Raw genomic sequence first — 14,229 nt, 5'->3', positions numbered from 1 at the left:
TAAGGAACTGAGGGGTTAAGGTATTAGGTGATTCATCCATGTGGATGTTGAAATCATCAAGATTAATGGTAGGAACACCACAGTCAGCTAAATGAGGGAGGGAAAGTGACCAGGAAAATAGTGGTTGGCTGAAATAAGGAAGAACGAGGGCAAATGATCTGGTAAGATATACTGGAGATTTCTATTCATGTATTAAAAATTTTAAATTATGGCTATTATCTTATTTATTTATTTATTATTTATTTATTCATTCCTTTATTTAATGTTTATTTATTTTTGAGAGAAAGAGCACAAGTGGGGGAGGGGCACAGAGGAGGTGGGGGACAGAGGACCTGAAGCAGGTTCTGCACTGACAGCAGCGAGGCTGATGGGGGGCTCGAACTCATGAACCGTGAAATCATGACCTGTGTCGAAGTCAGACACTTAACCAACTGAGCTGCCCAGGTGCCCAAATAGGAATATTATTTTAGATAGTCAGAAGACCATATATAGTGTACATGTAATACCTCAAGAAACAGAATATTACCTAATATGAATTGCAATTACAATAAATGAGTATCTCTTAGGCTGTGCTACTCATGATAAAATGAGTACTAACAACTACCGGTGATATGAAAGATCATGTATGGAGTGCAGACTATGTAGGAGACTCTGTACTAGGCTCTGAAGAGTTAATTCTTACCACAGTGGCCCCCCAGACAATTGGCACTATTCTTTCCATTTTATAACCAGTGAAAGTTGGAGTAAAGAAAAAAAAGAAATAGAACATTACCAGTACCTTTTATTTTTTTTTAAGTTTATTTATTTATTTTGAGAGAGAGAGAGAGAGAGTGCGAGCATGAGTGGGGGAGAGGCAGAGAGAAAGCGAGACAGAGGATCTTAAGCAGGTTCTATGCTGTGAGCATGGAGCCCAACATGGGCCTCAAAGCCACAAAACATGAGATCATGACCTGAGCCAAAACTAATAGTTGGATGCTCAACTGAGCCCCCCAGGTGCCCCACCAGTACCTTTTAAATACCCTTAGTGCCCTTTCCACTTGCTCTGTCTTCCACCTTTTGGCCAAGATAACCACTAGACTGATGTTTGTATTTATCATTCCTTGTTTTGGTTTATGGTTTACCTCCTTTTTACTTCTGCATGGTTTTGCATGTGTTTTTTTGAGCGATATAAAAATGTCATACTGCACAAATTCTCTCTGCAACTTTTCTTTTTTGCTCAGTGAATCATTTCCTGATTCATAAGTATATCAACATTTGTGTCGATTCATGTAGCTGTAGTGTGGTTTTCACTGCCTTAAGGTATTCATTGTGGGAATATTCCACAATTTATTTGACCATTCTATTTGACTTACAATTCCATATTCTATTAGGAGGAATACTCTATTTGTCTCTGAGTGTACATGTGTAAGAAGAGTTTCTCCAGGGTAGGTCCTGGATTTTTTTTTTTTTTTTTTTTTTAAGAGGAGAGAGGTTTGAAAATGGCAAAAGGCAGCAAAGAAAGCACCAACCCATTTCCATCCACTGGTGTGTGTGGGTGTGGGAGGCCACAGAAGGAAGAGTGTTGTTGAGTCAGTATTCTAAGGCTTCAGAGTTGGAAATCTTTGCCTTGCATCAGGGAGATCGTTACTTGTGGGGTCCTTGTTATTCCCAGGGTGACTTTCCATAGGGCATAACCTGGCTTTTGATCACCTCTGTGGCTCCATACGGATGCAGTAGAACCATAACACAACAAATAATCAAGACTGACTCAGGGAATTCAGACCTAATTCAAAAGAATTGTGTCTCACGTGATGCCTGTTTTTGTGAGGTCTGTAATACCGTCTAACCTTATAAATCCTCATCATCTTCATCATCTCAAATCCATCATTTGTTCTATTTAATCAGTCAATATTTATTGAGTGTCTTAGGTGTCAGGCGCTATGTGGAGTCTGGTAACACCCAGTATTAACAAGAAAAACCTGCTTCCCTGAGTCAGCTAAATGAGCTGCCGTGCAACTAATGGTGACATCAAAGTTGTTGAAGCAGGGTCAGCCCTGGCTTGTATGGGTTGCCTCCACACTCCAAGTTCCTCCTATACCCCAACCCTCTCAAATCTACCCACTGGAGCACTTTCCATTAAAAGTAAGGAATGGTCAGATGGACTCTTGGAAGCATAAAGCATTGAAATTATCAGTCATCATCATTCTTTAACAAATGTATGTGTCAGAAGCTTGGCTTTCATTGAAGATATGACAACGAGCAGATAGATATGGGCTGTGACGCTAGTGGAACCTGTAATGGGTGAGATGGACTTTGATCAGATGTACATTTAAAGTCACATTTAAATAAAATATCAAACCATGATAAGTACTTGGAAAGAAAAGTGCACAGTGTGATGAGAACAAATGATAAGGGGTCTGACCAAGCCTGGAAGGGAGGAGAAAGAGTGTGAGCTTCCTAGAGACAGGGGTGTTTGAGTTGAGATCTGGAGGATAACTAGGAGTTAATTCGGCAAAGAAAGGCAGACAGAGGAGGAGTGTTCCAGCAGAATGTGCAGCAAGATCAAAGTCAGTAAACTTTAAATGCATTATCACTAATCTCAGGTGGACCCTCAGGGCTTCCCAGCAGGAAACAACGGTCCCCTAACTAATGGCTTCACTCTCCCATTCTTCTCAACTATTTTACTCCTTCTCCTTCCCACTCAGATTGCTGTATCTCCCCGGTCCTCACCCTCAGCTGATTATTTTGTGTCCTATTTCATGGAGGAAACAGAAGAAACCAGAAGAGAACTCACCCAAGCTCCTCCTGTCCTATCTGCTGACCCGCATCTACACATGCACACCTGTCGGAATGCAGGAACAGCCCTGGCTCCTGCTCACAGCCAGCGGCTCCACTTGTGCACTGGAACCCAAATCCTCTCTACTTTATAAAGAGGATCTTATAAAGGAGGAGTTCTCTCTATGAATCATTCCAATCAGCATTGAAAACGTAACTTTTCCCATCTCTAACAAATAAAAGTCCCTTCTTGACCCCGTTTCACCCTCCCCACCCATTTTTCTCCTTCCTTGTACGTTAAGCTGTCCCTTACAAGTTGCCTAGATTCACAATTTCCGGTTTGTCACCTTCCATTATCTCTGGAGCCTGCTGCAGTGAGGCTTCTGCTCTCATCCCTTAACCCAGCTTGATCTTATCAAGGTCACCAGTGACTGCGTCTTACTAGAACCAGGGGTTAAGTCTTATCTTGATTTTTGTGATGGCTTCACAACATTTAACAGTTGTTCAGTCTCCTCCTTGAGACGCTTTCTTCACTCAGCTGGACTGTCGTGCTCTGTAGGTTTTCCTTCTACCCCACTGGCTTTTCCTCACCATCTGCTCTGCTGGTTCCTTCTCTTTTCTATTGTTTTTGAATTTGAGTGCCCTAAGTGTCATGTCTGACCTGTCTCTTCTCTGTTTTCTTCTTTTTTTTTTCTTTCCAAGATTTTATGTTAATTCAAGTGAGTTAACATATAGTGTAGTATTGGTCTCAGGAGTAGAGTTCAGTGATTCATCACTTACGTACAACCAAGTGCTTATCACAAGTGCCCTCCTTAATAACCCTCACCCATTTGGCCCATCCCCCACCTATTTCCCCTTCAGCAACCCTCAGTTTGTTTTCTATAGTTAAGAGTCTCTTAGAGTTTGCCTCTCTCTGTTTTTATCTTACTTTTCCTTCCCTTCCTCTATGTTCATCTATTATTCTTCTTAAATTCCACATATGAGTGAAATCGTATGTTCTCTGACTTATTTTGCTTAGTATAATACTCTAGCTCCATCCACATTGCTGCAAATGGCAAAATTTCATTCTTTTGATGGCTGTATAATATTCCATCATGTATATACATCTTCTTTATCCATTGATCAATCGATGGACATTTGGGCTTTTTCTATAATTTGGCTATTATTGATAGTGCTGCTAAATACATTGGGGTGCGTGTGCCCCTTGAAGTCAGTATTTTTGTATCCTTTGGCTAAATACCTTGTAGTGCAGTTGCTGAGTCACAGGGTAGTTCTATCTTTAACTTTCTGAGGAATCACTGTACTCCCCTTCTCGGTTTTCATGTGGTGGTTTCATTCATTCATTCTTAAGGTTTTAAATGCAAAGGAGCACCTTCAGCCCAGGGCTTACCTCTCAGATCCAGACTTGTGCATCAGATTGACTGCTCAGCATCTCCACCTGGCTCTCTCATAGGCCTCCCAAGTTGAACATGCCTGTTGCTTAATCCCTTATCTTTCTCCACCAAATCTAGTCCTCCCACAGTCTTCCCATCTCAGGTAAGGGTACCTCTAACCTCCTAGTTTTCCTCTCACTGAGGCCTTCCATGCCCTCCACATTTAAAAGTCCCAGCTGAACTTCTTCCTAGCATTTCTTTTCTCTGCCTAGTGTTTCTCTTCATCACCTGCTTCCTTCTAATGTACTATATGTTTTTGAACTTACTTTATTAACTGTCTTCCTATTGGAATGTAATGTCCCCGAGGGCATATATTTTTCTACTTTGTTCACAGATGGATTCCCATTAGTAGAACAATGTCTATCTTATAATAAAATCACAGTGAATATTTGTTGAACAGTGAGTCCCGAGGCAGTGGAAATTTGGAGTAGAGAACACATCAGGAGACCTAAAGAAAGCCAGTCTGGCTGGAGGAGCCCTTACCTGCCAAAGGCTGAGAAGAAAAGAGCAGATTTAAAAGACCAAGAAAGAAGGCCAGGGAGGTTAAAGTAAGGAGTGAGGCAAGACAGTATTGTCTAGAAATGTCTTTTTTTTTTTTTTTAATTTTTTTTTTTTAACGTTTTATTTATTTTTGAGACAGAGAGAGACAGAGCATGAACGGGGGAGGGGCAGAGAGAGGGGGAGACACAGAATGGAAGCAGGCTCCAGGCTCTGAGCCATCAGCCCAGAGCCTGACGCGGGGCTCGAACTCACGGACCGCGAGATCGTGACCTGGCTGAAGTCGGACGCTTAACCGACTGCGCCACCCAGGCGCCCCTAGAAATGTCTTAAAGAGTGGGACAAAGGATAAATAAGTTTGGATCTAATTGAAAAAGTCAAAGTCTCAGAGTATGAAGATCTGGGACAGAGAAGTCTAAGCAGAGCACCATGGCAGTGAGTCCTTTAGCAATCAAAGAGCAACCTTGGGGACCTTCAGAATGAAAGCGCCAGGAAAAGCAGAGAGTACAAAAGAGTTCTAAAGATGAATTAGATTATTTCTGCTCAAAAGAGCAGATTAACCTCATAATGACCCAAACTAATAAAGTTCCTCTCCGACACACATCTCTTTATTCAGTGATCATTTAGCACCTGCAACAAAGCTCTGTTCACAAACGTAAGAAGGGTAGGAAGGGAGGGCAGCTCGAAGTTTACAAAGTTGACCCTGCTCTCAAGGAGCTCTTGTTTCTCCCACATTTAGATTCCTGATCCCCATTGCATTCCAGCAGACCAACCGCCCTGTACCAGTTGTGTACTCGCTCAATACTGAATTTCAGCTCTGCAATAATGAGAAGGTATTCCTAATGGATCCCAATACATCTGATATGTCCCTGGCAGAAATGGATTATAAAGGGGCCTTCTCAAAAGGTAAGTTGTTTCCTTCACCTACAAAAAGAGACTCTGATCAGACTTGAGATGCTTTAGGACAGGTCTCTGCTCATTAGCTTCCAGGCAACTCTCCCGTGAAGATTCCCCTGGGCTTGGTTTTAGGGCAGCCAAGGTTTAACCAAGGAACAGACCCACATCCTTCTTTCATGCTGTTTCAAAATAAGATTACATATGTGGTGCTATAGTGATTGGCAGGGTGGTAGAATTGTGGAAAACACTGGTCTGAGTGGTAAGAAGACTGGAATTCCCAGCCTGATTCTAACACACTGTCTTGACTTTGGGTAAGTCTCTCTATCTCTCAATTACTCAGAGAAAGTACGTAGCATGACCCCTACTACGTACCAGCCTCAAGGTGTAAATGTCTACATTCTCTCCATCATGCTTTCTCTACTGGAAATGATTCCTGTGCTCCCTCCTCACCTCAAATGTGGTTTTCTTGATGTTTCAAAAGGTTGGCTCCTTCTTCTCTTCTCTACTTAAATATGAACCTCCTCAAAGAGGCCTTCCCTGACCTGACAACTTCTCAGACCTGACAACTGAGCGTAAGCCTCCATAGTTTTCACTTTCACGGAACATTATTCATTTTTGATAGTACTTCTCACAATTTTTAATATTCTATAATACATATCACATATTTCTTTACTTATTTGTTGCCTATTTCTTCCACTAGACTGTGAGTTCCATGATAATAGAGGTTGTGATCAAATATCAAATGTGCACACCATACCATCAGTGCCTAGGTGCTCAATAAACATTGATTGATTGAATAAAAGAATTAGTCAATTATCTGCCTTTCTTCTCTCAATTACCCCTTCTGCCTTTTTCTTACTTTTAATCTTCTCCTCATATCTGAGTTTTTTCTCTCACCCTATAAACACATTCAAGTTCTGCCTGTAAGAGAGAAAAAAGCATCCCTCAACCCTAACTCCCCTTCAAAGTTAAGGCTGTTTTCTCCTTTTCTTTTCTCTGAGAAACTTCTTCAAAGAGTGAACACTCACTGTCTCTATGGCCCTTCTCTGTCCATCTGTTGCAAGCTGGGTTTGTCCTACCACAGCTCAGACATCTCTTTTGTCAATGACACCAAATTAGTGGGTTTTCACACTTTTCCCTGTTGGGTTTCCTTTGCACCACCCTCCTTGACATCATCTTGCTTCTCTGACCACTTCTCACTCTCCCGCCCTGGGTCTTCATCCTCTGCCATATCCATGTTGCTGTCCCCAGGTCCCATGCTTGGTTCCTTCTGGCATCACTCCAGTGCTACCTCTGACCATCCCTATGGCTGGGCCCATCGCTTTGCTCTGAACTTCCAATCTACTACTTCACAGCCATTCCTTAAGAGTCGACCTTCTCCCTGATCTCTCCTGAACTTCATTTCCACATTTCCACATGGGGCTCTGCAACTACCAAAGTGCTTCAAATGAATGTCTTTCAGATGCCTGGAAGTGTCTAGAACTGGACTTATCTTCCTCCAGACATATTCCTGCCACATCCACTGCCACAGTGATTGCATCATACTCCAGGTGCCCAGGGCAAAAACCTCAGGATTGTCCTCCTGTCTGTCATTAAGATCAGTGGAATCTGACTCCAAGACATTTCTTGAGTTTATCCCCTTGATTCACAGCTATGTTATAGATACCTATCTCTCACAGAGCCCCCTTCCCAATCTCTGTGACTCTAGACCCTTTGTCTTTCCTCCATTCTCCATGTTTCTGAAGCCCCAGTGTGTTGATATTACACCCATGCTTAAAATCTTTCAGTGTTCCCTATTTCTTACACACCAAAGTCCAGCCTCTCCAGCATCCTTAGCCTATCATCCCAGGAGTGTCTCCTGCTAGAACCTGTGAACAGCCTCCTCTCTAGTCACACTGACCTACTCAGTGCCACATAGCAAATGATCTGGACAAGCATTTGGAGTCAGACTGATTTGTGCTCAATTTCTTATCCCCCCCCCCCCTTGTCACAGATACAAAATCTTGGACACAGTATTTAAAATGTGGATAATAACTGGACCTATTTCTTGGGCTCTTGGGAGGAATAAATAAGATAGTATAGGTAAAGAATGTGGTGCCATAGCAGGCACTAAGGAGACAGGAACTTTACTAGGACTCATGCCCTTCCAGCATTCAGTATTTTGTGCATGGACTTTCTTTTGCCTCAAACGCTCTCCCCAGTCTCCTACTTCAAATGTGCTGTCTGGCAAATGCCTACTCATGTTTTAGGATACTCATGTTTGTTTCCTCTTTAAATCTTTCTACACCTCTCCCCAGGCAGATTTCTGTGCTCGGCTATATGCTCACATAACATTACGTTCCTTCCTTTATTGTGGTTCATAACAGTACAGTATTGTGGTGGCTAATAACGTGGGTTTTAGAACCAAAATACCTTCACTTTGAATCCTACCATCACCACTTACTAGCTCTGTGACCTTCAACAAGTCCCTTAACCACTCAGTGCTGCAACTTTCTCATCTCTAAAGTTGTGAGCACTACGTGAGTTCTCATATGGGAAGAACTTAGTACAAGACCTAGCAAATCGTATGAGTCTGATAAATGTTAGCTACTTTTAGCAATTGGTTAGGGTTAATTTCTGTCCTCTCACCTGTATCTCACCCACCTTTGTTTCCCCTGTGCCTAACAGTTCTTGATACACCTTACATGCTTACTTAATGTTGGTTGAATGAAAGAAGCTGTAAATGAATGAATATTTCAGGGGCACTTGGAAACATAGAGCTCTTCAGAGAGATGTACTTTTGACTCTGAGGGAGTGTGTTAAATCCTTTCTACCCTTGACATTTCTTTCTCTTTCCTCTTAAAGTCTGACCTAATTAATGCCTCTCAAATCTTTCCAGGGCAAATCCTTTATGGCCGAGTACTTTGGAATCCAGAACAAAACCTTAATTCTGCTTACAAACTCCAGCTGGAAAAAGTCTATCTTTGTACCGGCAAGGATGGCTATGTGCCTTTCTTCGATCCCACGGGTACAATCTACAATGAGGGGCCGCAGTATGGATGCATTCAGCCCAACAAACACCTAAAACACAGATTTCTGCTGTTGGTATGCTAACTATTTGTGTTCAATAGCTGACACTCGAGTTGATTTCCTCAGCTATGAATTCTGCCTAAGCAGATAGAACCCCACTCTCGATGGTATTCTCTCTATACATATTATTGTTGTTTATCTCTGATCAGCTAAATGCTAATACATATTACCAAATGTGATGGTTATGGCGGGTAACAAGACAGGCTTTTATTAATGTCACAAGAAAAGGAAAGTCAAGGCCAGTGTTTCTCAAAGTACAGACCAGAGACTCTGAATATCCCTGATTCTCTTTCAGGGAATCCACAAGGTCAAAACTACTTTCATAATATGATGATGGCTGCTTTTCTTCACACTAATTCCCTCATGAATATAGAGAGTATGAAAGGTTTATTGATATGGTTTCAAATTCCACATTATAACTAATCTTTTAAAAATACTAATTACCAAGTTTGATTTAGTATGAAAACAGAATATCCACAATTATCTGAAAAAGGTATGAAAATATTACTCCCTTTTCCAACTACATATCTGTGTGAGGCCAAATTTTCTTCATATACTTCAGCCAAAGTAACATATTACAGCTGATTCAATATAGAAGTTTTGAGAATCTAGTTCTTTTCCAGAGATTTGCAAAAATGTAAAACAATGCCAGGTCTCTTTTGAGGAGATGGTGGTGACTATAGGTATTTTCCCTAAAAAAAAAATGTTATTTATGTTAACATGCAATGGGTTTTTCATTGCCACTTTAAAATGAATTAGTAAGTATTTTCTAATTTTTCAGTGTTAATTTTAATAGAGTAAACATTGATAGATACAAACCATGTGAACAAAAGACTTTAGTGTCCTTGGTTTGTTTGTTTTTTTAAGTTTATTTATCTATTTTTGAGAAAAGGGGAGAGAGCGAGGGAGAGAGCAAGAACGCATAAGTGGGAGAAGAGCCAAGAAAGAGGAGAGACAGAGAATTCCAAGCAGGCTCTGTGCTACCAGTACAGAGCCTGTTGCAGGACTCAAACTCATGAAACACAAGAGTCAGACACTCACCCAACTGAGTTGCTCAGGTACCCATTGGTATCCTTGAGTTTTAAGTGTGTGAGGGGTCCTGAGACCAAATGGTTTAAGAATTATTTGTTTAGATTATCCCACTCTTTGAGCTTTGAGATCTGAGTAGCCACCAAGTGTCCTTCCTTGAAGAGGGCAGTGGTTGACTTAAGGAAAGGGCTTCTGTAGCACATGCCCTCCTGACCCAACCCAAGGCAGGAGTGGAGAGTACTTTTCTCCTCCCAGTGACTGCCACCTGCCAGTTCAGTGATTCTATCTTTTTATCTTTTTAAACCTTGCGTTTCTTTTTTCTGAAATTCTAGGACCGCAATCAGCCTGAGGTCACTGATAAGTACTTCCATGATGTGCCCTTTGAGGCCCACTTTGCTTCCGAGTTGCCTGATTTCCATGTGGTCAGTAGCATGCCGGGTGTGGATGGATTTACTCTGAAAGTGGATGCACTCTATAAGGTGAGTGTGCTGAGAAACGTAGAAGCATAGGACCAAGGCCACTGTAAAAGTTGTGAAAAGGAAGGTGCTATTATCTCTGGACTGTTAGGCTCTTTATAGTGTTCTTGCTGGTGGGTCTTTTTTTTTGGTGTTAAGCTTATCATTCACCCCAAACCTATCCCAATAGACCTATTTTCACCACCTATCCCAATAGACTGCAGCAATAATAAATTCTTTAATTTGCATGTTGTCACTTGTCAGTGTATGCGTCAGGGGTGCATATGGTACTCCAGTTTTTCCTAAATTCTTTTCTATCGCCTTTTTGGCTGTATGCCACACCAGCTGATCTTCACAGGCATGTGGAAAGTGTTTAACAAAATTATACATACAGTACAGCGATTTAGAATGGCAAGAAGTACTAGTATTTGATAAGCAAAAATACTCTCAATCCCAGTAATAAACATAAACTTACAAGATAAAATTCCACTTTTTCCTATCTCTAAATAGTAGTAATCTATGACCTTGGATTTCAGAACTATTGCCACTCTTTAGAGGTTAGTTCAAAACCATGGAGGCTTTCAATGGGGACGGATGATATGGCAGTAAAATGCACGGTGACTTAACCGTTCAGGGGATGATCCAGGAAGTGTTCAGATTTAGGAAATTTTTGTCATGTATCTGCATATTTTGCACAGAGTAGGTGTTTAGCAGATATTTGTTGAACGACTCTATCTTAACTAAAGTTCATCAATAAATAGTAAGTTAGCATAACAAGCTATTGAAGTTCACTGGGAATGAATATGGCTCTTAATACTATTACTTCACTGCAATCAGTAAAGACTAACAAATCATAAGTATTTAGCTAAAAAGGCCATAAAAAATAAATGCTTAGGGCTGTTCCATACACAGGGAAACAGAAGGGAATGTGAATAGCTGGCCCACGATCACCCTAAATTGGAAGCAAAATGGAACCTGTAATATTTGGTTCAATTCTTGATTAGTAGACGCCAATCATTGCTAATGCTTTTCTTGAAACCATTTATTAAGGCTTGTGATGGCAATTGTCTTTCCATATCCTTTCTTTTTTTTAATTTTGTTTATTTATTTGTTTGTTTATTTATTTATTGGGAGAGAGAGCACACACGAGTTGGGGAGGGGCAGAGAGAGAGAGAATTCCAAGCAGGCTCTGCACCATCAGTGCAAACCCCATTGAGGGGCTCAAACTCACAAACCATGAGATCATGACTTGAGCCGAAACCCAAAGTTGGATGTTTAAGGGGCTGAGCCACCCAGGCGCCCCTTTCCATTTTCTTTGTGAAGAAGTGGTCTGTGGGCAGCAGTGACATGTTCAGTTTGTGTCTCTGTTTCCCTCCTCCTGCAGGTGGAAGCAGGACACCAGTGGTATCTCCAGGTGATCTACATCATTGGCCCTGACACCATGGCAGGACCCCGGGTCCAGCGCTCTCTCACAGCCCCTCTGAGGCGCAACCGGAGGGACCTGGTGGACCCTAGTGGCCGTCTGACCCTTGACGATTCCCTCATCTATGACAATGAAGGGGACCAAGTCAAGAATGGCACCAACATGAAGTCCCTGAATCTTGAGATGCACGAGCCGGTGATAGCTGCTTCTCTTTCCCAAACTGGGGCATCTATCGGCAGTGCCCTGGCCGCTATCATGCTTCTACTTCTGGTGTTTCTAGTGGCTTGTTTCATCACCAGGAAATGCCAGAAGCAGAGAAAGAAACTGCCCACAGAGGACATTTTGGAGGAATACCCTCTGAACACCAAAGTGGATGTGTCTAAGAGGAGCTCGGACAGGGTGGAGAAGAACGTGAACAGACACTACTGCACCGTGCGGAATGTCAACCTACTGAGTGAAACTGAGGGGGCTTATGCACTCAAAGGTGCTAAAGTAAAAAAATTGAATCTGGAAGTCAGAGTTCACAACAATTTGCAAGATGGAACAGAAGTGTAATGGGGGAGACCAATGTGTATTTTTTTTTCTAAAATCATTTTTATAAAATGGGGGAGGGGGGAGGGGAAATACTGGTATTTTTATAATCTTGCAGATTAAAAAGGGAAAACTATAGCTTTGACTGGCAGGAGGCATACATCACACGCATCAACTCACAACTGAGCTACCTCATTAAACAAAGAACCACGAGACCCCAGAGTTTTGGAGCAGCCTTCTTTTGGTGGCAGCTTTTAATAGTGTCAGCGGCTACAGACTGCTTCTTCCGTAAGGCTGGTCTTAGAAAGCAAGTATCTCCGTATGGGGCAGGGTGTAGACTATTCACCTAGCTGATGGAATTCAGCAGACTGGGAAATGTATGGTGGCAGATCTCCAGAGGGGCAGGGAACAGGATGTTCAGGGCCATTGGTTTCCTCCCCCACCTCCAGCTTTCTTCTACTTGGGCTTTTCCTGGGCCTGTGGACAGCAGAGTTTGGATTGCTGACACTCAGATTCCATTCAAAATTCTGCTAATCAGCACAACCTATATATTTGCTCATTGTGTCTGCTTGACAGCTTGCACTCCATGGCCTCTAACTGTCCTTTGCAAGTTCAGAGCCTTTTCATCTGGGGGTTTCAAGGTTCTCTAGACGAGAGCTCTTTTCCACAACTTGCAGGGAGAAACCTCAGGACTTCCCCTTCCCCACCCTCCCCCCAACCTGTTAGATATCTGGCACAGCAGAACCCCCCAGAAGGGCAGACTGGAACCCTGGGGGAAGAGGGAGACTGACAAGCACCTGAAACATATTAGTGATGGACTGTACCGAGGCCCAGGGGTGCATCCCTGTGCCCACCTGGTTTACACTGCACCAAGGACATGTGAAGACATCCTGCCTGACAAAGAACGCTGCAAAACAAGATAAAAAACAAGGGGTTCCTTTTGGTAGCTCAGGCATTTATTTTACCATATCAGCACATGACAAAGCCATAAACACATGGCTTTAAAATGATTTAGTGTTCAAATAGCAGCTTAATGATTTTGTATGAAGTGTGCACATGGCTTGCTTTTGTGTTTCTTGTTCGTTTTTGCCTTACTGGCAAAAATATAAGCATGCATGTCATGTTGTTTTGAAATGAAGGCACAGTTTCATTACTGAGGAGGAAAAGACATGTTCTCTTCCTGATGCATGGCACACCATAATCACTGAGCAAATAATAATAGCATTCATGTTGCGTAATATTTGTATTAGAATGACCCAAGCCCTTTGAGGACATTCCAAACTGCAAACGCTTTGGTTCTAAAAGGTTCTAAAAGAAAGACCGAGCCATGAAAGGTTTTAAGCATCTCTACCAGACTCAAGCTCTTGAGTAAAGGACCTTGTAACCTGTGCCTTTGGTTCTTCAGCAGTGCCTTGCACAAAACAAGCACTCCAGAAATATCTGTTGCTAAACAAATGAATGGTGTCATGGGTGAATGGTAGAGGAATAAATTCGGGAAGAGGAGGTGAGAGATGATGGTGGCAATTTCACAAGGGAAGGTAAAGAAAAAAAAAAAACCCGAAACTGTCTTTTCTGCTTGGAAAAGTAAATCTTTGTGATTGTAAAGTAATCTCATTGGGACAAAGAAGCACCACTTGACATAGGCATGAATCTAGCCGTGGTCTTAAGGAGGATTGAATAGAAAAATCATAATAATGTATTAGCGGAAGATGAAACTGAATCAGCCTCCAGAGCAGAGCAGGCTTTTAGAGGAAAGTCTGACTTAGCTTTCTGAGGTGAGTGAAGTTTTCAGGAGAGGATGGATTGAGGTGAGCCCAGAGCCTAAACCTCCTGACTGGTCACGTGCTAGTTGAGACCAGCTTGGGCAGTTTGGGGCAGAACTTCTGTATCAGCCTCGTGAACATCCAGAGTTGGCGTCTCATGGCTGGAGCGCTCATCGGCCAGGGTGGAATCATCTCCAGAGCAACCTAGACGGTTAATGCTAATTCTGCAAGGACAAGAAGCCTATCGTTTGTGGAACAACTTTTGACTTGGCCTGTTATTTATCGTTCCTAGTTGCCAGAATGCTTACACATGAAAGCAGCACCATTTCATTTGCTCAAATATTCTTCTTGCACATCCCTTCCACTATTGCTAAGTA

At 42.2% G+C, this 14,229-nt stretch overlaps 1 protein-coding gene across 1 annotated transcript in view; it reads left to right on the top strand.

Annotated features, from left to right (window-relative positions):
* The window catches only part of FRAS1 (Fraser extracellular matrix complex subunit 1), a 424,264-nt gene extending 412,092 nt beyond the window's left edge, over window positions 1-12,172 (top strand). The window contains exons 71-74 of the mRNA XM_030313622.1: window positions 5,425-5,591; window positions 8,461-8,666; window positions 10,013-10,159; window positions 11,520-12,172. Of these exons, the coding sequence (XP_030169482.1) occupies window positions 5,425-5,591; window positions 8,461-8,666; window positions 10,013-10,159; window positions 11,520-12,113 (1,114 nt within the window). The 3' untranslated portion in view covers window positions 12,114-12,172. The remainder of the gene's footprint in view (window positions 1-5,424; window positions 5,592-8,460; window positions 8,667-10,012; window positions 10,160-11,519) is intronic.
* The last annotated feature ends 2,057 nt before the right edge of the window (window positions 12,173-14,229 follow it).

This window comes from Lynx canadensis, chromosome B1 (genome assembly GCF_007474595.2).
Source record: "Lynx canadensis isolate LIC74 chromosome B1, mLynCan4.pri.v2, whole genome shotgun sequence".
Classification (NCBI taxonomy): Eukaryota; Metazoa; Chordata; class Mammalia; order Carnivora; family Felidae; genus Lynx; species Lynx canadensis.
The sequence above is the reverse complement of the archived record's forward strand: the minus strand, read 5'-3'. Positions and strand labels throughout refer to the sequence as shown.